The sequence below is a fragment of the Trachurus trachurus genome, assembly GCF_905171665.1.
Source record: "Trachurus trachurus genome assembly, chromosome: 15".
Lineage (NCBI taxonomy): Eukaryota > Metazoa > Chordata > Actinopteri > Carangiformes > Carangidae > Trachurus > Trachurus trachurus.
In genome coordinates, this window is record NC_139906.1 from 22,347,403 (window position 1) to 22,371,864 (window position 24,462).

The following is a 24,462-nucleotide window of genomic DNA, read 5'->3' on the forward strand; positions in this document are numbered from 1 at the left end:
TCTTCTGCGGTGCAGCCCATCACCACACCACCCTCTCCATCTCTCTCTCTCTCTGAATCAATGTGATTACAATTATTTCCCAGCAGGATAAATTGGGGTGCATGCTGTGTGTGTCATTACCTCTCAAAGCTCTGACATTAGCTCAGCTAATGTGACTGTGATCCACATTGTACTTCCTTCCAATCCTCACACAGACACTGACATGATGCACTTCCTACCACTTTCATCACAGCCTGTAAATTACAATAAAGCAAAATTAATTCCCTCAAAGGCCAGGCACTTCCATCCGTGGAATCAAGGATGAAGCCTTGATTAATTCCAACTGTGTGCGTCACGTTTGGAGCCTGGAGCCTGGAGCCCAAAACTATATTGGAGTCCTTCTTTTAATAAAGTTTATCGTTGGAGAGGAGAAGATGAGGCAAATAAACTCAATCTGGATCTTGAGCCAAAGGAACTCCTCTGAGGGCTGCAATGCTTTGATGGCGTAGATTTAATACAAATTCTCCAAAAGAAGGAGGAATGTTATTACACGGCAAAAGGCATTTTAATTTTGAGCTTATGAAAGTGATCACACACAGTAAACAATGTGACGGTGGAAATATCTGAAAACACAACAACACCGAAATGAAATGAAATGAAATGAAATTCATGTACTAAAATTTGTCAGGCCGGCATGTGACCAGATGATTCTCAGCATTAGTTATTGCATGAATAGACGTTGAACATTAAAGAGTTATGTCATGTAAATGCACTCAATAAATGCCAAATAGTGATATCAAAAATGAGGTTTGATTTTTTTTATGAAACTTTCAACAGATATTTGAAAAAAAAAATCCGGCAGACTCAGTAGAATTTATTTTTTCACGGCAGCGAGTCTGTGTACCTTGTGTGCATCTTAATGTGAATGCATAGAAGAAATTATTGATGAAGATGAATTATATCAGTGTAGTTACCTTGGAGGAGTGTGTGCCTCAAACTCATTAAGACGTTAGGAGCTGAATGCAAGATAAGCCAGGAAGAGTGACAGGTAGACCACTGCACTATTTAATGGCATGGGAGCTCTCTCTCCCTGTGAGTGTGGGTGGGCTGGGGGGGGGTGGGGGGGGGGGGGGGGGTCTGCCTTGACTGTCTCTATTTGTCTATGTTCTGTCTTTCATCTCTTAATCCCTGGGGGGATAAAATTACATTCCCTGTCACTGATGTCTGAACACGAGAGCCGAGGAGAGGACAAACTGTGAAACTGGTGTGTAATTCATGAGGAGAATCGTGCGTCATTAGCACGGTGTAATTTATTGTGCGCCACACAGTGTAAATGTATGCTCAGCAAGGTCTGAAATTAGCTTGCACTGAATAGAATAGATTCGATTAGAAAGCCTTTATTGTCGTACAGAATAATATACAACAGCTGCTCCCTTTTCAAGAGCATCGTGACAGATAGTCAGCTGACCAGCAACAACAGCTGCCTTTTTACTGTGTGTACTGTAGTACGCTGCAGGTCTTTAAGAGAGATTTAAAATATTGAATTGATTTCCTGTACCTTGACAAGAGAGAAAAAATGTTGTGCATGACTTTTTATGTAGGAAAAGGTTTGCAGAAGTTTTGTGTGCCCTTTTAGCCACTGCCCTCCTTCGCATTCACCCAGTGAGATTCTCACTGAGGAGATATCCTCGCACTTTAGCCGCTGGCCTGTGAGCGGCTCAGCTGGAGCAGATGCGTGATAAATGCCTTGCTGAAGGGCATGTAGTTCTTTGGGAGAGCTCCACTCAATCACTATTTCCACCTCGAATGAAGCAGTCCATCTGGGGAATGAACTGCTGCACACGAGATACAGACTTAAGGCAACTGGCTCATCTGTCATTTCCATTTGGGCTCTTGGTTTGCCTGTTTATTTGATTCACCATTTATCATTTGTTTTTAAGGTAACAGCAGAATTACACCCCGGGGTGTAAGTACCCTTGGTTGGAAATCACTGATCTGGGTAGTTTTTAAAAGCAACTTGTTGAGTCTATATGTTCTCAAAATGAATGTGCTGTTGTCAGGGGAGCTGCACAGAGGAGGTGAGACGATAATTAAGGGGAGGCAGAGCTCGACTCAGGACCTGGAACACACTGAGGATTTGAGATATTTCCTATTTGGGGCTCAGGGATCCCAGAATTGAAGCCCCTTGGTGTGCAGCTAAACTTTTCATTTATTTCAAAACTTGCATGGACCACTTCTTCAGACAGTCACTGTGAGGCACACACACACCACCAAATCAGAATTTCTATTTATTATTCTTTTTGCATTTTGTTGCTAGAAGACAATTGTCCCAGTAAAAATTTGGTTTCTACTTTTGGTGTGAGCACAGTGTTTTGAATATGTGGAGCTATCTGTGGCCCGGGGAGGTTTCTGATAGCATAGTGTTGCAACACAAAAGGTTTTTAGAGAGCAAAAAGACTTTGTCGAGAGCACAACAAGATCGTATCCGACAGGTCTCTGTGTGGCCAGGGAGGGCTGGAGGAAGCAGGGGCATGCTAAACTCCCATTCTGTATGAGGGTTAGAGAGCGGGACTCACCTGTTTAATCCTAATAGAAGAATAAACAGGTCTTCTTTACCTAAGTGCTACAAATGCAGAAATTTAAACATATCAGTCTGTGCACACTAATAAATCATGTGATATCTGATGAAGCTCCAGTTTGTAACAACATTTACTGGACACTCAAATATGTTTAACTGATTTTTGTACATTTGTTTTGTTCTGCTGCAGATTTACAGAGTTTCTGGAGCCGTTTGAGAGAGTGATTCAACCAGAGGAACTTTGGCTCTACAAGAATCCTCTCGTTGAGTCAGACCACATCCCTAAGAGGGTCATGTTCGTAAGTACCTTCCTTCTAAAATGATGAATTCTGTTATTACAGCCCTGATTGCCTCTAAATACTTTGTCATAATTGGAATTCTACATGAACCACATCCTCTGCTCAGTTCTGACTAATGCATGTGGTGCAGAAATCCTTCATTCAGGAGAGTCAATACGGTAAAACCTCCTGGTTCCACTGATGAGGTGAGGCCTGAATCATGTTGATAGAACGGGGGTCTTGGCAAAACTGTGGTGATTAGTGCTTCGAATGTAAATATTACCTCCGCGTGGAATGAAGTACAGGTTTAGGATGAATCCTTACCAGATACAGCACGGCCTGAAAACGCCTCTGCCTCATACCGTGAACACTAATACAATTTTAAAGAATATTTTGTGTGAACATTTCTGCCCAGCATATATTTGAGCAGTTGGGTTGATTTTGTTTTCAGTGCAGTTTTCAGCCAATCACACTTCAAATCCAACATACTGGTTACTACAGAACTCATTGTTTTTTGGTTTTTTTTAAGTATATTTTTTTGGCTTTTTCGCCTTTATTTGACAGTACATAGTGAGATAGACAGGAAAGGGGGAGGCAGAGAGAGGGGGAAAGGTCTGCCCGGCGTGGGATTCGAACCGGGGATGCCTGCGTTGAGGACTGTAGCCTCTACATGGGGCGGCCGCCTTAACCACTGTGCCACGCTCCGCCCCACAGAACTCATTGTTGTGACTCATACATCGTTTTCAGAGTCTGAGATGGTGGACACTGATCATGGTAAAATAAAACAGGAGTGACAAAATAGAAACAGCTCCCATAAAATGAGAAATACTTTGTTTCCATCTACTACCAAAAGTCCACACCATCAATCCAATGACATGAAATCTTTGGGAAACAATTTAAGCAGTGGGCTCTCTTCTGTATATGTGCCTAACAAATTTCATATATCTACAGTGAAGTGTACAGTGAGGGAATTAAATTTTATATGGAGGGCACTACTGAGCCATTTTGCGAAACGTAAATCCTGAGACTCATTGTTCTAACATCAAGGTACTGTATAAAACATATAATTTCCATTGCCAGTAGGTGTTAATTCACCACGGCTCCATCAACACGCTGTTCAACAAAAACTAGAAAGCTTTGCGAAGAAGTATTGTGAGGGTCTTTAGATTATGCTCCCCAAATATGATGTTGGCCTGATGAAATGTATTTGTGAACTTCAAATTAAGAATGGCTGACCTCCTGCTGGGCTTGTGGTATGGCTCTAAGAGGTTTTTTTGTAAGTCTTGGGATCATACGTGTGGTTACTGAATTTCATAATACTATAGGTTATTGAATTTTTGTAAGGTGTACATTTTGCTGCACCCAAACACATGACCCATAGATTTTACCCACATTTAATGAGAGAGTTTTATGAAACAGCTTGGGTCCTAATGACAATTTCTAAGATTTTAAGGCTTGCACATGCAATAGATAATAGAGCAGTTTAACATTTTGTGGAAAAAGGCTTATTTACTTTACTGCCATGAATGTGATAAAAAAGATTCAAAGCACTCTTATGTATGTACAATAAGTCTGATGCTAGAGCAATGATGTCAGTCAAAAAGCCTGCCTGTCAAAAGTTTATGAATTCTCCCTCCAGTTACCACAGTAACTTAAAACAGAACTCATGACCATATAAACCTGATAATCTCAGCTGAATGTGCTGCATATAAAGCAGAACAGCCTTTTTAAAGGTGCTGCAATATGAATATTGAGAAAATGTGTTTTCAGTACTGCTGTTGCAGAGCATAAATGGAGCCCTGGTGTGAAATGGATATGCTATATTGAAATCCTGATATGTAATAAACTCTTTTTTCCACCACATTAAACTGCGAGCAAACTATAGTTAAATATCGAGTTGTTATTAGGCATGGGAAACTTCAATGTATTTTTTGCTGATGACAAAACTCAAAATAATGAGTGTGAGGACCCCACACCCCCACCCTGTTCTCATGCCTGTTAGGTAAGAAGGATGACACACAGCAGTCAGGCTTCTTCAGTGTCATTGCTCTGACAGTGGCCCTGAAGTTGTGCAGAATGTATCTGGCCATTACAAATAGTCCATGGTGGGGATTTACATGAAGCTACATTATGACTCACTCTGACCTTCATTAAGATACTGTATTACCCTGTATGCATGCAGCCTTAAGAGTCACCCTTGGATTTTCTCATTACAGGAGTGGCGGGAATATTCTCAATGCTAGTTATTTATTGATGGGCCCAATGAGTGTGTCTCTTCTGTTGAGCATAGCCAAAGGCTGCATTGGTAGAATGTGTAAACAGGCCATTAGCATACAGCCCTCAAAACTGTGCCTGAAAATCTGATCTCATCTTCAAGGAAAACCTTCCTCCTCGCAAGGATGTTGTCCCAAATACATAGAATGCAACTAACTATTACAAAAATTAACTGATAATGATTTGTACTTAACGATAAGTTATTGACAGCAAGATTCTCCATGAGAGTGTTGACTTTAAGCAGGACAATGGTGAAAAAAAGAGTTTTGCACATATAAAGATCTCTACTTATAATTTCTAACAGCCATCCACATACCAAGAGACAAAAAAAATGTTTGAAAAGCTAGAATATCTATAGAAATGTGATTAAAATGATATTGGGCTTGAATATAAGTCATGTTGAAGGCAGTACTAATTAAAAACAGACATGACTGTCACTTTGTGAAATATTGTTAGACAAAACCCATTACATTGTCAAACCTTGTAAGATGTTTTAAAATACTTCAATGTGCTTCCATGGCAACTTAAACCTTCTACTTTCCTCATCTACATATCCCCCTCCACATCTTTGACAACTGTATAATACCTTCAGGATTGCTACTGTATAATTTTAGCATAAGAGGAGCAACTATAAGTAAAACAGTGTTAGAAGTTGTAAATGGAAATGTCCTCAATCGTTAATAAAAAAGGCAGTGTTGGGCCACCTTTGGTGCCGGCACCACTCAGGTAGATTTGCATGGTTGTTTCACTCTGCATTCATTCTGAGGAGTTGTGAAAGTGTCTCAACCTGACAGATAGTGCAGCTGTTTACACCGGTTTCCCTCCCGACCTCAGTGATAAACTGATGGGGACTGCTGAGAATTAAAGGTCACTGATACGCAGGGTGCGTTTTCGGCAAAAGTGATTGATGCAGCTACTGCCTGAGTTACAGCTTTGGTGCTTCGATCAATTTTGTGAAGAAACGTTTTGATATCGGAAGAATGTGATCCTGTGTCTGTGTTTTTCTTTTTTCATTGACCTATGAAGCATACAGTGTGATGTTATTCCTGATATAACATAACATTTTTGTTCTGTATGTGTAAGGGCATGTTCTTCACTGTGACATTGGGTCTACAAGGACATGTTGGATTATTTAATTTCAGATTCAGTCAGTAAGTGTTAGAGCACTCAATCCAAGTGTAATTACACATTTGAATCCAGCTACTTCAAAGGGGATTGTGAGGTGCAAAATGAGTTTATAATTGGCAAAGATACACAGATTCACAGGCAGCAGAACTGATGAACAGCACTCAAGGCAAATTCAATATGTGTCATAAAAATGGATGTGAAACCCAATCTTTGTTGTTTCCACTTCCTTTGCCTAGGAAAAGAAAATATATTGAATTTGGACAGGAAGTTATTAATACAATTTGGGGCATGAATAATTACCAAGGTGCTGAGGAGGCCCGAAATCTCTTATCAAGTGTGGAGCAAAATTCTTCTCTGTGCAGGCAGTGATCCCACTGAACAATAAAGTAGCTTGTTTGGCCCCTCAGTTTGTCTTGTTAGAATTAACTCTGCATAAAAAATTGGTTCATGTCATTACCTGAGGCAAAAGTCATTTTTTGATTAACCCGCAAAACAGACCCTGTGGAATGCAGTGCGTCCCTAATGTCACAGTAATGACTGTACATTTTTTTGTCTTGATTTTCTCACAGGCAATTTCATTCCTTACCCCACTGGCAGTGATATTTGTGGTGAAGATAATTCAGAGGACGGACAAAACAGAAATCAAAGAGGCTTGTTTAGGTATGTGGAGCCAATTACTTTAAATGTCATGAAATTGTTGCTGTTAGTCACAGTCTTACCTACGAGAAGGCTGGAAATTATATGCATAGTCACTTCACACAGTGCAGTCAATGGGATTTTTTAATAGCCGTGAAGAAGACGTCTCTTGGTCTTTAACCTCTTTCACCTTTCCCAAGTGAGTGTGGGCTAACTGGACACCTGTAAGTATTCTGTTCAGGTTAATGGTGAAAACAACTCTGTAACATCTGTTGCAGTCAGCGTGATACCACACAGGTTCATCTTAACCACAGCAGTCATGCGCATTTACACCCATTAAAAATGTTCATGGTATTTGGTTGTTTCTCGACTGAGCATTTCTCTCACACTGATTCTCCTCCTGTTTGCAATCTCCCCCGGGTCGAGGGGCCGGTGGGGGGTTTGGCACATTTGAGAGCATTAAGAAAGTTTAACACAAATCCAATTAAAGAGACACACGGATGAATCGGACGGATAAAGGGTGGTTAAGTCTACTATAAGTATAGAGATTACATTGCTGTGTAGAACTTAACAGGCCCATTGCTGCCTGCAGCGAAGCACTTGTACGAGGCTTTATGGCCGTAGAGGAAAACAAAAATCACTCAGAAGAACAAAGAGTCAAAGGAAGGCAGTTATTCCAACAAGTTTCTACAGCATCATGTCTTTGAACTACTGTAGTGTGACCTACATGTATAAACCTGAGAAGACAAAAATATCATAAAAGCAATTATTTGGTTGCATGTGCAGTTAAAATGTAGCTTATTTTTATTTACCTGCAGACCTATTCATCCCAAACTAAAATCACAAAAAAGAAGTTGTCTAAATTCCGGCTAAGGTTGTCCCTTTCAAACACAACAATATCACTGTGCTGGCATAAATTAATGGCCTGAGTTAGATTTTCACCACTTGGTTTTGCTACTTCAGTGCATAAATTGTTTGATAGATTGCATTCTGCTTTGTTTTCCTTTGCAGTAAAATGAACACAGTGTAGCCTTTGTAGGATTGTCTAATAATGTCTAATAACCCTTTATCATTCCCAAACTCCTGCAGCTTAATTGCGCGATTATCTATCAGTCAGGCTGTAATGACGCCATTTTGAAAGTTTGATTACATTTTCCAAAAGACTACCCTCTGAGAACGACACAGAGATGATTCTGCTGTGATTGTTTAAAATTTTGGTTACAAAGCATGAATAATTTCAGATTTCATTATTCATCATCTAAATGTGAGATCTCATCACACAAAGCTTTATTGTTTGGTGTTTGCAGAGGAAGTACTCTTCCAGTTAGTGAGGAAAGGGGGGAGTTTTTAATAATGCAAGTTTTTGTAGTCTCTACATATTGGGTCTGCTATATGAACGCTCTAGTCCTCTCTAGGGATTTGAAGTACTCCTCCCTTGCTTTGTTAACGATTAGTCCATAATACATTAGATGTTGTGGACAGAAGCAGAACCGGCAGGTATGTCTCTGATTGTTCTTTTTCCTTTGAGCGGTTTTTGTTAAATCAACCAACCAGTCTGCAACAACTTGGCAAAAGCACTCAGAAGCTGAATGAGAAAGTCTCAGCAATGTAATGGCAGCAATCCTGTCTTTACTCAATAGGTTTCTAATTTCCTGAAACTGTGCCTTGCTGCAATCACTGGTTCAAACTCGGGGGTGCAAGTGCATATAAATGTGGTCAATTTGCTGACACAGCACAAAGCAATTTAGCAAAGCGACAAATGCAGGTTGAATAAACTATTAAGGTGCTCTTGTGGCGAGCTCCAAGAATGGCCAATCACGCAAACCATTGAGAAGTAAGAGAAGTGAAGTCCATATTAATCTGCAGGCACAAAGTGGCAAGGCATGGACATACAGGACAAAGTTTCCCTAAGAACTGTAGAGTGACAATGATGTGCTTTTGATGTCTCCTTTATGAATCTGATCAGCCATGCTCCTCAATCTAACTTGACAGAAACTGGCTCATTTGGTTGCCAGGAGTCTTACAAACAAGCAGAAGTGCAAACAAATGGACTGCCAGAACTGTGTTAGTGCTACTGTCGGCTCTGGGCCACGGGCAAAATTAATTAATACTTTAATGACCATCAGTAAACATCCTAAGTGTGGAGTATGAGAGAGAGAATGCTGCTGCAGCAAATTTTACACCACACATACTCGGCCTCCTTAACGAACTGGTCAAATGGAACATGTATCATTTTGGACTTTCATCTCATCTGCATGGGGTCTGCCCAAATTAACAAGCTGTTAAATACCATTGACACTGTGCATCTCAAAGCAGCTCATGAAGATAATACATTTGAGAGCCAGCAACGTGGGGTGAATTCAATTGGCCTTCAGACTTCTGGGATTAACCTATGAGGGCAGGCGCTCTGGCTAATGATGAGCCCCAATGGTTTGCTTCACAGCTAATTAAATGAACGTACGGTTACAGTGGGATTCCTACCTGCCAACCAACTGTACTTCTGTTTCCTATTAGGAAAGTTGAGCTGAAGTATTAGTAGTAATTGCTTCACAGTTAGATAAGCTGTAAGGCTGTAGGGATTTGTTCTGGTCTTATATTTTAATATGTGAGTGATATTTACCAGCATTCAACAGTAACTGTTAGCTCTGCTTTCATTTTGACTCTTTTTTTTTTTTTTTTTTTTTTACTGGCGGTGGATCAGTCTGTCGGTTGATTGGTTCATCACTTTGATTCAGCATGAAATATCTCAACAACCATGGCATGAATTGCTTTGAAACTTTGTCCAATCACACGCAGTTGTGCTGAGGCACCACTGTGAGGTTCACGTTATTTGTGGCATGAAATTGATTGGCGTGAAATTTGGTACAGACTTTCATTTCCCACTGCAGGATTTCAGGATTTGTGATAGCATCAGATCTCTTGACTTTTCCTGCAAACTATGTAGATCAACACACAAAACATAGATGATGAACGCAGCAAACAATATAACAGCATTGAAAGGTGTTGGTCAATTCTCATGCATTCTATCCAGCGACAGCCGTGTTGTCTCAGTGACAGTTTGTGATCACTTGAAATTGAGTATAAATGTTCACTTTAACTCAAGGATGAGCTGATTAGATTTTGGCGGTGAAAGGTTAAAGGTCACTGCAGCCATAACTCTGAAAGCGTAACACAATAATAAACCCTGGACTAGTCTGTGGAAGTGTGCATCTTAAGATGGTAATTCTTGTCCTGTGTGTGTGTGTCTGTTATCTGTGCTGTGTTTAAAACTCTCCTCCTACTGCTGCTACAATTATGAAAGTCTGTTTCACACATAAAACCAGACAACCATCTGTCCATCTGCAAAGGGAATTCCTATGAACCTAATTGGCAGTTATTTGTACAGTATTGTATGTGGCTAACCTGCCAGAAACTGCAATTCACTGACAGTAAAATTAATAATTTTAATGCGCATTACTTTTTTAGGAATGTTAATCATATTGAAAATGCTGTGTCAATCTAATCTGTCTCATCAATGAACCTCTGTGTGCTGAGATGCTAATTTGACCGTGTCTCTCTCCCTTCACCTCCAGCTGTGTCCCTGGCTCTCGCACTTAATGGAGTCTTCACAAACACCATCAAGTTGATTGTTGGCAGGTATGTTAAACAAACTGAGGCCTTTCACAGGCTCTGACAGTGATGCTAAGTGGCGGCGGGCTCGGAAGATCCCACTTCTTTCACTTCCTAGATTTATGGCTTACTAGATGTTTGACAAGCAGAAGGAATTTTCTCTACCGAGCACATATAAACCATCCGTGTTTGATTTCCAGACCCAGGCCCGATTATTTTCAGCGCTGTTTCCCAGACGGAAAACTGAATGCGAGGATGCTGTGCACCGGGGATCCAGATCTTGTCTCAGAGGGACGCAAGAGCTTCCCCAGCAGCCATTCCTCCTGTGAGTATCAGTCATCAGTACAAGCGGATCAGTGACAGCACCTGTCAACACAAAGCCAGGATATATCAGAACGCACACTCTGACTTATTAAATCTACACACACCTGTGCTTGTTTACTCAGTTGATCTTGACGGTCTGAACAACATTACGCACAAATAGAAAATGCTGTAACAAAGTGCTTAATTCACATCACAAAGTGGCAATGAGTGGTCATTCAATTTGCACATCCCGGGGGAGCTTGTTAAGATGCTTATGGATTTGGTCGATTGAGTTGAGCGCATTCAATCTTGTTGACGGGGTGAATGAGTGTTGGAGTTCGTGCTGTGTTCAGTTGAGCAGACCAATGTGGGGCGCGGGACATCTTTTCGACCATATTGCTCTCCAAGCTGTTTTCACTTCAGCAGCGTGTTAAATAATTCACATGTTTTTCTGTTGTCCTGCAGATGAATGTTAAGCGTTATGCATGGAGAGTCTACTGTGTTGAATAAACCCTCGGCATTATGTGCTGCATCGGGCATGTAAAGGTTGCATGCATGCAAGACAATACATCTCCGAGAACATCGCTTAGTGACCTTGCTGCCATTGAACGTAGAATATACTGACTGAGTGGCTTTGAAGTGTCTCTTCTTTCCTGCTCTAGTGAATATGCATTTCAGAAAAGTCCAACAAAAACACCATCAGCAATAAAATGCTTACACTGGAGTTACACTGAACCTCCTGCTATCTATTATGCAAAATGAAAATTATATCTTTATATCCTCCAGTGAGCTGTGCCCCAAATGTGGAACGCTTGATATTTATAATGTTTGCTTTTGTTCAAAATTCTTATTACATTTCCTCTCTAGATGCACATTCACACTTAACAAGGTAATTATGTAGAAGTACGACCGGATTGTGTAAATAAGCAAGTGGTGGCGTCCAACTGAAGATTTTAACTGGCACAGGTTAAAAGACGTGAAAAACAAAGTCACTATGAACATCTTGAACTCAAGTTTAAGTATTTTAATTAAACCATGAATGTTTGATGTGAGTTTATAAAAGAAGGATTCTTGGGAGGTAGAGATCGGAAGCGCAAGTGCAAGAAAGCGGCGCTTGTTCAGTGGTTTGTGAATGCTTTTAATTGACATCCTGCTGTGAGTGTGACTGCCTCGACTCACAGTTAAATGAAACATGGGACTAATTGGTCTTTGTGTGCTAACATAGGATGGCAAGATGGTATAATAGATGGGATGGCATAGACAGTAAATGTTTTCATTGATATAAAAGTGGGATGAAATTTTCTGATCCAGTTTGAGTCCAAATCTTGTTTTAGCGTAATTTCAAAGTTGCACACTAACAGCTTCTCAGACACCTGCCTTAAAAGAGAAATGCTTTGAAGTGCTGGCTCAGTCCCATTAGAAAAAGCAGAGAGGGACATTGCCCCATAATTCACTGCAGCACTGTCTATGGATTACATTCATCTGCACGGCAGCTCTAATAGCCTTATGTTGTACTGTGAGTGAGGAAGTGATTGAGAGAGCCGTGCGACGGGGGCACAAGAAGCACCCATATGCCACCGTGTCTAGAGAGAGAGACGAAGAAATCCAATTTCCTGTCTGTGTCCCTTTACACCAGGACAACGCTTGTTGGACCATGCAAAATATACAGAGCTTTTAACCAGACGCATGTGGCAATGGACAGGGAATAGGGCCAGACAGATGAGAGGCATGAATGAAGCCTTACTCAAAGTGGCATCCGGACATAATGAAACATCACTTCTGGCTGGTGTGAGGCCCAAGAGACGGACGATGAATAAAAAAAGAAACCTTGCATTTACAGACTCTCCCAATAGATGCTATATAATCTGCATGAATGGTAAACAGATAACCCGAACTAATCCATCAAAATCAGCCAGAATTAAATAATGAATACACACCCAACTTCAGTGTTTCGTGGCAGCTGTTTTTTTAAAGCACACAAACTATTATTGCGTTTCTAAGGCTGCTCAGATTCTCTGTGATTAGATTTCTTTTCCTCACCTCGTAGCAAAGTAACAGAATAACAGAGATTGGAGGAGACAGTTCCCAGAAAGAGAAAAACAAACAGATAAATACAAACTCCCCCGAACCCACTGCACCAATATGCACAGCAGTAAAGCGAGCAGGCCCTATGGCAGTAGCTGTAAATTGTCTCCCTCTTATTCTTATTCATTACACCATCTCCCCCTGTGCATATTAAGCCATTAGATATGATCAATTAATGTGCACTTTTGGAAACCATCTGCCATCTTCATCTCATACATTCCTTCCCATGCCTAAATGAATCCTGTGAGACAAACCTAATCACATCTGTGAATCTTCACATTGCTCCTTTCACTTACACGTAACTATCTGTATTAAATTAGGCATAGCTCGGAATGTCTATCATATTAGTTCAGCATCTAGAGGGAGAAAACTGCACTAGTGTGAAGTGTACTCTCATGTGCTTACTCACTTAGATGCACCTCATCGTGACTGGAGTGTGGAGAGGGGTTGAAGAACAGCTGCTGTAAGAGTGCAGCAATTATTCTGTGCTAATAATGAGCTCCTGTTGGCTTTTGTATGTTAATGGATGAACAGCCTTGGTGCCCAAGTGGTTGGTTAATATGCATTACTTGTGGTCAAAGGCGTCTCCCATTGGTCCCTGCTGGGATCAGAGGTCAAAGCAGGAGGAGGAGAGTGGGAAACGCTGGGAGACAGAAAACATAACCACTACTGCCAGTGATTGGACACTTTTATGTCTGTGTGTGTGGTCAGGTTATTCACTGATAGATATTACACCAGAAGTAAGAGGTTAGGAAGGCACTAAAGAGTGGCATTCCCCAAATTACTACACTTTGCAGATAAGCACAAGTCCCCTCTTCAAATCAAACCTGTGGTTTAAAAGAAAAAGTGTTCTGCCTGGATTCACTCTAAACCATATTTTCAACAGCTCCTAATGATAACAGTTGCTGCTGTGCTGGACTGTGACAACACATCCAGGCCTATATCTTTCTCTGACTGACTGACTGACTGACTGACTGACTGACTGACTGACTGACTGACTGACTGACTGAGTTGCAGTTTCTGAGAAGCAACTGTGTTACCCAGAAGAAGGCAATATGTTGTGGATACTCTATTGCTAAACTTTGTCTGAGTGATCAATTCAACAGAATTTAACATAAAACACATTTATGTGTGTCAGTGTGTGGCAATTCAGTCAGTCAATGTCAATGACTTTGGAGAGTAAAGGTGCAATCTCAGTTGACCACGTTTCAGTCCTCATATCTTAAACTCGTATGACTGACAACAGAAACAAATAAGATATGTTTTTTTGGGAAGCCATCAGTAATACAATACAGTAAATGTGAGCACATACAGTAGAAGCACATAAAAAGTACTGACAATGCTTAAAGTAGTGTGACAACTCAGTTTATGCTGTTGTGAATGTGTCACAGTGTTAGCTTGTTAGCGTTTCGACTTCACAAAGGCCTTGGCCCAAACCTTGTCAAATATATCTCTGCAACTGGAGCTGAGTGTGCGGCGTTCTTCTTTCCTTTTCTCAACTTTATCCATCGTCAGCACCTCTACAATTACGGTGTGCGTTGTTCCTCATCCTAAGCTTGTTAGCATTTACCAATTAACAAATACAGTTTTTTTGGTTAATGTCGTTTGGGTAAGGGTTGAAAACATTTTTTTTAACTTGAAATATTTGACTGATGAAAGTTTGACCTCCATTATATTAGTGCCAGGAAAATTATCAGCAATTTCATTGTAGTCCATACAGTAGCTGAAAGATTTCAGAAGCCTAATCTATGCAAAATCTTTACATATGTAAAATCTATGACCCCTACATATGTAAAATCTATGACCCCTATTGACCATTTCAATTTATCATGCTGGGCCACCTCTTTAGACACGGCATGCATCTCCAGAAAGCTGGTAACCAATTATTAGAAAACATTACATATAAGAAGAACCACACATCAAACTTAATGAAGATTTAATAACAAAATGTTATTTGCATGCTCCGCATGTTTACAGCAATCATTGTTCTCCCAAAATGCAAATACAGACTCTAATAATAAGACGTAGTCTACCGTCCCTAGCTACGAAGTTGACATTTTGTGACAGCCTATTTTAGATGGCGTTACAGTCCCATGCCTCTGCTGTCAGAGAGATATTTTTTCATAGCTTCTCAACAAGTGAGAGATTTGATGAGCCTTCATGATGTACCTGCAGGCACATTGAATTACTGGTTTATTAATCACATCTTGTTCTGAAACATTTTTTTCCCCTCTACCTTTCTGAATCTTTGTCTAATTTCTGTGATGTTTACAGAGCCCCTCCTCCATGTTCTGCTTAAAAAGCGCAATCAGGCTTGGTTCCTCTTCACTCACAACTTCTGAGTAAACTTTGTGCTTGTTTTGAAGATGAAAAAAGCAATCATACTGCACTCATCACTCTCATTAGGCATCTTTGTTTAGTCTAAGGGGAATTATTTTTCAAGGTTTTTAAAATGCATTAAGTGGATTCATTACCATGGTGTTTTCTTCTTTGCTGGCCTCCCTGCTGTCCTCTGGCCTTTCTGGGACTCCTGCTGCCTCTGGGGGAGCACCATTCACTGATTACAGACTACACCTCATTTTCTCTGTGTAACCCCACCGCTGCAAATACACCGGCTTAGTTAATTATGCTAATTTCACACATTGAAATGTGAAATGTTTCAGCGGCTCTTTGGGCATGTGTGGGAAATACATAGTAGCTGTCCCTGCTCATGTATTATTTATACGGCCAAAGCATTTCTATTAGCGCAACACTCCAGATGTTGTCTGTGTCTGCAAACATCTTGGTTGTATGTTGTACGGGAATAAAGGATGTTTCCTGTTACAATGCCCCATTTCCTTTCATATAACTTACTGTAGTCATTCAAAAACCATTTTGTCTAACCTCATTGTATCTCTGTTACAAAACAGGTCAAAAGACCAAACAGGGAGAGTTACATATACTGTAGGGGAGAGTGGGGTAATTTGTGCCATGGGGCAAGTAGTTCCACCCCTGTTATCTAGAAAACCATAGAAGAAGTTGGTCATGTGACCACATATTTTTGAAGGGGCATCCATTTCACTCATCCTATCAAGAAGGGAGACACATGGCTTAAGAGGAAAGCACATTTATGTTCAAAAAACAAGTTTTTGCCCTCCAAAGTAAAATTTCTATGATCAAGGTTTTTTGATTGCCATGTTTGAACAATTATAGATAACTTTGAAAACAGTTCACACATGTTTTAGTGCTTTATTAAGCTACACCATGAGTCTATACAGTTAGCATGATGCCAGCTCAAAACAGCTGGGGAATCCTTTTTTCTCAAAATGCTGGGCTTGGGGTAATTTGTGCCAAAGGGCCTGGGTTAAGTTGTGCCAGTGGCAGTGCTGTCTGTGTATAGGAGAAACATGGCAGTGGGCACTGATTTGCTTGAAACTTGACATGTGTGATGAGGGACCGCCCCTGAACACACCTGCCCAGTCTGGTTGTGCTCGTAGCCTGGTGGATGAACAAAACATGGCGTTTCTTTGCGCCACAGCCCCCAGCGTGCCTCAGGCCTCCGCGACTGCATGGGGACAAGCGAGGGCCCGATCATCGCCGCTTCTGGCTTTAATTTTGTATTGAATGTCTTGCTTTTATATAGCATTAACATTTGTGAGATTAAAATGATCTGTTTTACTTCAATTATCAATGGCACAATTTACCCCAGTGTATTCTCTCTAATGGCACAACTTACCCCGCACCGGGGGCAAGTTGTGCCAGAATTTTTTTTTTTTTCTACAGCTATATTTCTGAAACAGTTGATTTACGATTCAAAGTGATTGTTCCCATGCACAACATCCTAAACTATATGTACATATATTAGTTGGGGGCATTATTATAGTCCCCTTGCTTTAAAGGGATAGTTCAACATTTTGGCAAATTGGCCCATTGCCATAATCGCTATAGTCATAGCAGTAGGTTCATTACCTTTAATTGTAGGTGTAAGCTATTTTCAGTACGGCGGAGCGCAGCAGCTGGCTGCTCAGAGCTACGCTATGGAGGCTAATGGAATTTCTTGGTTTCCCTCATTAAACTCATCAAATTCAACATCCCAAAACTCCACAGCGCTTTTGTAGACAAGTTGTGACCTGCACAACCACCACGCTATGAGATAATGACGGAACGATACGAAACGGAGCCGTTTTCGAGGTAAATACAGGGTAAATACGGAGACTGCTTGCTGAAAAACTGTCCCTGAACGCAACGCGCATCAGCGGTTTTGTATGAATTTACCCCGAAAACGGCTCCGTTTCGTATCGTTCCGTCATTATCTCATAGCGTGGTAATTGTGCAGGTCACAACTTGTCTACAAAAGCGCTGTGGAGTTTTGGGATGTTGAATTTGATGAGTTTGATGAGGGAAACCAAGAAATTCCCTTAGCCTCCATAGCGTAGCTCTGAGCAGCCAGCTGCTGCGCTCCGCTGTACTAAAAATAGCTTACACCTACAATTAAAGGTAACAAACCTACTGCTATGACTATAGCAATTATGGCAATGGGCCAATTTGCCAAAATGTTGAACTATCCCTTTAAAGGCAATTTAAGTAAAAATTGGCACTACTTACCCCGCTCTCCCCTATATCTGTCTTGATTACCTCACAATCAGAAAAAAAGCTCAATAAATAGATCATTAGCTGGATTTTAGAGTCTTAAACTAACCTGTCAACTAACTAATTATGATCTAGTTTCTTTAATTGATTAAGCAGTTAGTATTTGAAGTAAACAAAAACATAATTATGCTTTTCTGAGCTTTGTTTCCTCTGTTTTATTTCTCTCTGAGAACAGTACACAAAATAAAGTAGGAAATTTAAATTGCACATTGTGATTAATAAATAAGTGTGTTTCTATCTGTGTTATGAAAGTGCTGTCAATGTTTAAGTGATGAGGGATCAGCACTGCAGATGCTGCAAAAAGGTGTCTAGCAAATGTGTCATCTTCTCATGTAAAACTGCTGCGAGTTTAAATGTTCACTCAGCACACTCGGTCGTGGATATCATGGATAATTTAGTCATGTCTTTCCAAATGAATAATGTAATCATCTTAGGCATGGTTAGAGCTGTAAAAATGAATGATGGGAGCTGCTGTGTGATTGGAAATGTGGAGAGTTCGCTTCACTCAGAAGTGAGATGAATGGGCGCTGAGGGATGGTGAGGCTGAAGAACTCAGTCATGACCTACAGAGGCCGCTGAGCTTGAAAGTGTGAATGTAATGTGTTGTCTTGTGTGTCCGTGTGCGTGTGTGCGTACTTTCTTCTTTTTAATCCATTACTGTCATACAGTATATCAAATATTAACTCAGCACATCTCTTCCTCCAAACATCAACAAAAAAACACTTCATGTTATTTTTTACTTGGAGATATACTTGTTGCAATTTGATCTCTTTTAATTAACTGACTTGCCAAATCTGTGAAAATATATTTAATGTTATTAACTGCTGATCCTTGATGACTGATATCAACATTAATATTTTAATGGGGAAGTCTGGAGATATGATGACATGAGCAGCCCTCCCAGTGGCTTTCACTGAATTTCCATGGCTTTGCTTTTCAGCTCTTGAAATGTTGTTGCATATGACATTTGTCAATCATTCTTGCTGTGAATATTCTTCCAATTTAGTATGTGAGAGCAAGGAACATTTTGGTGCTACGATTGATCAGACTTCTCCTCCTTTTCCTTTGCTTACCAACAGGTACCGTAAGATGCTTGTTGGTGTGTGAACTTGTGTACAGTAGCCTACTATCAACTTTTGATTGACAGCTAGCTACAGAATATTTTAAAATGCCACTGACTCAAAATGTCTGCTACAGGAAACATCAGGTTTGCAGGGCTGTGCGGGTCACCCTGCATGCATACTAATCAAAATCTCATCAACTGTTGCTGCGCTTGAGTTTTAATGCTAATTAGAAAATGTTAGTATGCTCCCAGGCTTTACTACAGAAATTATACCCATTAAACATCAGTCTCTTCGTGTTGTCATTGTGCACATATTGAGAGGTGGAGACAATTTAGCTGAAAGCACCACTGTGCCTGAGCTGCTCCCTGCTATTCCTTTGTTTTAAACCTTTTTTGTTTCATTATTATTTTGGACCAGGTAATGTGAGTGTTTTCACTTAAGTTTCCAGTGTTGATGAGATTCGGCTTGATGAGATTGAGATGAGAGGTGAGGACTTTAAATCCTTTACAGGCTTCTTCCACTCACTGATTGGTAACCTGAAAACACATACAGTTGTGTATTATATTATTATTATTATTATTATTATTATTATTATTATTATTATTATTATTATTATTATTATTATTATTATTATTATTATTATTATTATATTATACTGTATTCTGTTCATATGTCCATGTATCCATACACCCTTGCATCCTTCATTACAGTCTGCCACAGCTTGCTATGCTAACCTGTGACCACTCATGATGGGGGTGAGAAATGAGCTGGTACAAAAACACAGGTGACTTTGACAAGGCTTGTCAGCAACAGTTAGCAGGGTGTACAACAATGTGCTGCGACAACAGGTCTGATGCAACAGCTCCACATTATAACTTTGTGCCAGATGTTACAGCAGACATACAAAGGTTTGGTAGCAACAACAAGGAAACGTACTGTGCCAAAATCCATTACACATTACATTCAGTCCTGCTGAGGAACTCAATGCATGGGTAGATTTTACAATTACAGTTGAATGCAGTAAGGGAAATACATTATTTTCAATCATTTCAGAGGTAGGTGACATTGTATGACTTCTTTTTTTTCTTCTTTAAATTAAACCCAATATCAGCCTGTCCCAGACATCCAATATATTGGTGTAAATTGCCTAATGGAGAATGCTGAGTTTTTATTGGAATCAACTCTTTCAAGCGCTGCGACAGGTGGACTTTCTGCCTCTTCTTTCTCACCATCCTTCCTGTCTATCTACAGGCTGCACACGTGTCCCACCGTCTTTAGTATTCTTGGCCGGCTTGTCGCTTGAGTGACAAATGGGCAGCTGATGGCTGCTAATGTGCGCTGTTTGCGCCTGCTGCAGCAGTAAACTAATGACCCCATAGCTCAGCGCCACCTTTTTATGGCTTCATGACACAACTTTTAATTCATATGGTTAGACCACCGCTGTTTCTCTTACACAAACCACTATCAAACTACCCCCCCTCCCACTCCTACTCCCAGCACAGCATGGCCAGCAGCTCAGTCACATTTCCTTCTCAGGCAGGGGTTTATTCACTATGGCCTCAGGTTGTCAAACCATTGGTGTGCCTGTGCAGAGGAGAGCTGTCGAAACTAACTGAATATTATGCATCAACTCCACACTAATGTGGTAATGTGGTATAATTTGGGACTGACAGTTCCTTTCTTATCTTTGTTTGCAAGAACCAGCCACTGAGAAGCTCATTTTGTAACAGTTATTGGCTCAGGGACGCTCACTTGTGCCACATACTCCACATTGGAGTATGTACATTGCTAAACAAGTCTCCTCCAGTGTGTGGGTAGTGCTCTGCAAGTGTGTCGATGCGGCTGTCTGTTTACCTTCGCCGGCTCTCAGGCACCTGTCACACACAGTGAAATTAGTGTGGAGATATTTGCCTGAGTCGACTGAAGTTTTGTCTCTCAGTGAGTTTACCTGCACGTGGGTGGCAGTGGACAAGCTGTACAACTCCCATCTGTCTCCTTCATTGTGTATTTTCTGTCTGAAATGTTGTCTTCTTTACTTACTTGTCAGCATTGCTTGTTGAAGACTTGCCCATCATGTCGTGTCGGTGAGTTTTACAAGACAGCTCCCTGACACGCGGTCACGGTTGATGACTTCGCTGATGAACAAGAGGAATTGTCACAGAGAGGATGAGAGTTTTCAATCTCAATGTTGAATGTCACACTCAGTCTTGACATCCTTGTCTTCTTTCTCTTTGTCCGCCCACTTCTGTGCTTGTTAGTTGCATTCTCTGGTCTTGGCTTCACCTCCTTCTACCTGGCCGGGAAGCTGCAGTGTTTCACGGATCAGGGTCGAGGGCGTAGCTGGCGTCTCTGCGCCATGGTGCTGCCTCTCTACAGCGCCATGATGATTGCATTGTCTCGGACCTGCGACTACAAACACCACTGGCAAGGTCTACCTAACTGCTGCACACACAACACACTCACCATTCATCTGTGCCGACTGTGAAATAAATGCTGCATATTCTCCACTCAAAGTTAAATCCATGTGTGTCAGCCAGACAAGTGTTGCTGTGCAGAACTTTCCATCACACCTTGCTCAAGGCATTTTTAATATAATATATATTATGTATAAATCAAACTCTGGATGATGTTTATATTTCCAACAGCGTTACAGATTTTTATCTTAATCAGCATGACTGACAAACTTAGGAAGGCCCTCAAAACATGCACATACATTTATTCAGATTGAGCAGCCTGCTTATTTTCCCAAAAGATTCAAAAATTGCATCTTATGAGACTTTCTGTCACACACAGTATAATGGCAGTTTTGATTTCCTGAAAACTGCCTCAGATGACAGTGAGGTAGCATTTAATTCAGCAGCCTGGGAAGAAAATTATAATTACAAGCTTCAGTTTTTCATATTTGCTCTGAAAGAACTGGAGGGAGACTTGGATGGAATAGAATGCCTATGTGTGAAGGGTGTGGGAGACAGTATGTGGTAATGTGATGACAGCTCTGTCATAAAGTGTTAATTAGTTTTAGAGAGCCATATGCTTCTGGTGAGCAGGGCAACAACCAAACAGACAACTGTTTTAACAACCAGGATTTATTTACATACAGTATCATTATACAGTAGTAACAGGCAAGCTTACGGCTTTGTGGCTGCTCTCAGTATTCCTTAGCTGTACACTTAGGTTTTCTCCTCCTTCTCCCCAGTCTGCTGGGAGATCAGCAACAGTGCAGTCCATTAAACTTGTGAGGACCCAGTGTAAACACAAGCTGGGAGCTCCCATTAGCCTAGCTGCTGAGCCATGCTTGATTGATACCAATATTCTCACCATCCCTTTGGTGGCACTTTGAAGGTACGGTCTGTCCTCCTCAGGGAAAGGCTGGCCTTCCAATCACTGTCTCAGTGAGGCCACCAAAGCAAAAGCACTCGACAGGAGTCAATGAAACATTCACAGAGCAGGATCATGCACTGAAAGGTTCTTGAATGGAGGAATTCGATGTTATACAATGTTTCAGTTCACCCAGAATGAGAAAATAAAGGGAGAGCTGATATTATGCAAGGTTCTCCTTCAGCTGCTGCAGCAACCAGCTGGTGATGTCATTTTGATCTATACCCAACAATATAGGCTTAATATTCAGCATGCCAGTGTGATACTGTATGATGTATAGTAGCTGAAAGGGAGTAAGGCATTATATGAAACTGTTCAGTATAGATGACAAAGTGTCAGAGACAGCATGTCCGAAGGCAAATGCTCAGTAGAAGTAATTCATCACTTTCCCTTTCAGTTTACTTTCAGCAAACTCCAAACTAACCAGGCATGACCAATGCTCACTGAAGCCCCATAGCACATACAGTAACGCCTAATTAATTGTGTTCATTATGAGAACAAGTGTTGTTTCTCTGCCTCCACATAGGCTAAAATTAAATATAGATGCATACCTTAAAATATATGTGTTTTTGTGACGTTGCAGACGCCTTTGTCGGAGGAGTGATTGGGTTGCTGTTTGCGTACTTCTGCTACCGCCAGCACTACCCACCCTTCCTGCACACGGACTGCCACCTGCCTTACGCCAGTCTGACTGCCGCCGCCCACCCGCCCTCGCACCCCCAGGACGACCCGCAACCCACTGACAATGCCACCACCCTTCCCCTGGAGGGTTTGACTGAAGGGCCAGTATGACTAGTGGCCACCGTCGAGACTCCCCCCAACACCCTCACCAAACCACCGAGCCCGCTCCCCCATTCCCAGTGACTGACTGGGGCCTCGTATACATTCCAGTGGACAGAAATACACCCACTTCCCCATCACCTTAGTGTTGCACCCAGTCTCGGCGGCACCTACATACCTTTTTGTTTTGTTTTTTTATATCCGGTTCTTGCTCAGCAGCCGTGAAAGTCTATATTTAGATGTGATGTATGAGAGGAACCTACAAATATGGGACATCACCACTGAGAGGGAAGAGTGAAAAACATGTTAAAAACCTGAGGAAACAAGTCTCACTAATGGCTGTGAAGGAAGATTAAAATATTTCCAGTGCTATTGGTATTTTTGCTTAATAAGGGATGTGGCTTGTTTTATGGTTGAGTATATTTAAAGTTTGCCAATTAAAGGGTGAAGACAGAAAGTTGGGGGGACTCGAGAAATCCCATGAAATGTCACAGCAATCAAACCATGAGATCACTCATTAATTAAAATATTTAAATATAAGATATTAGATGTGACACTTAGCATCAAATTTTGATTGAAACTACAGTAGTACTAGAAAAATAAATCTCTGATATTCAGTGCATTTCAGCTGGAAAGTCAGATATGCTGCACTTTCAGAGGGCACCAATGTGTTGGTTTAACTCTGGAGGGCACTGGTCACTACTGTAGATTCATACAGTATATTCTTTGCCTATAATAATTTTGGTTGTCCATAGCAACATAATGATAAATATAGCACCAAAACTCTCTGGAGAAAAGCACTGGTCCAAGTCAAGCTGGTATACAATGTTTCCCAACCCCTCTAAACACCTGTTACTATTCTACCTTCCTCTATTTTTTATTATTCCAGCTCTCCATGTCCTCTTGGGTTTGTACAGTTTTCCAGTGCAATCCTGGACATCACCATCCCCCTCATTCTTTTTCTCCACGCTGTCACTATCTGACTTTATTTCTCACAACCGCTGCATTAACACATGTTCCCAGGGGTTGCACAGGGACATGAACCCAAATTGTAGCTCAATGAGTGCAATCAATAACAGGCAGGTGGGAATGGCTTGGCGGAAGTGTGCCTAGACAGGCACAAACTCCAATCTGATCCTGCATTAATCCTCATTAAGGGAGGTCAGCCACCACTGCTTATCAGAACATTAGGACTATATGAGATGCCCTATGGACTGCCCAAGCATTGCAAATGGCTTTCAGCCTGCTGCAGCCCCACAAATAGACAATCTAGCATTCGGCAGATGACAGGCTTGAATCCGGGACAGCGATTTTGATGTATTATTCATTCATTAAAGTTCTGTTATTTATTAATATTTCCAGACTTAATTTAAGGACATAGCGCTGAAATGAAGCAGACACCAAAGATTTGTAGCTTTTTTCCGCATGGGTTGTATGTGCCCTGTTATGCTTTATTAACAGGGATGACACATAGCCCGATTACTGGTTCCCTGCCACCAACAAAGCAATTTGTCGCCTCTTACAAGTTATGTTAGAAATGATGGATAATTTTGTTGCCTTGGTTACCGTGTCTTTGCTGCTGCCATTGCTGTGACATTAATGGGAATCTCAGCTTACCTCCAACCCAATCATGGTACAGAGGAAGGGAAAGATTATATATTTGCACCTCGGAGTGAGGGAGGAAAAACATGAGATACCCCATCAGAGCAGCATGATATGAAATGAGCACCAAGCCAAATGT

General features: G+C 41.1%; 1 protein-coding gene across 1 annotated transcript in view; it reads left to right on the forward strand.

The window, feature by feature from the left end:
- Positions 1-22,733, forward strand: part of plpp4 (phospholipid phosphatase 4) — a gene marked incomplete at both ends in the record, with an annotated part of 49,307 nt that extends 26,574 nt beyond the window's left edge. The window contains 6 exons of the mRNA XM_083988081.1: positions 2,748-2,856; positions 6,807-6,897; positions 10,446-10,509; positions 10,683-10,807; positions 20,822-20,992; positions 22,525-22,733. Coding sequence (XP_083844207.1) covers positions 2,748-2,856; positions 6,807-6,897; positions 10,446-10,509; positions 10,683-10,807; positions 20,822-20,992; positions 22,525-22,733 — 769 coding nt within the window. The remainder of the gene's footprint in view (positions 1-2,747; positions 2,857-6,806; positions 6,898-10,445; positions 10,510-10,682; positions 10,808-20,821; positions 20,993-22,524) is intronic.
- Between the last annotated feature and the right edge of the window lie 1,729 nt (positions 22,734-24,462).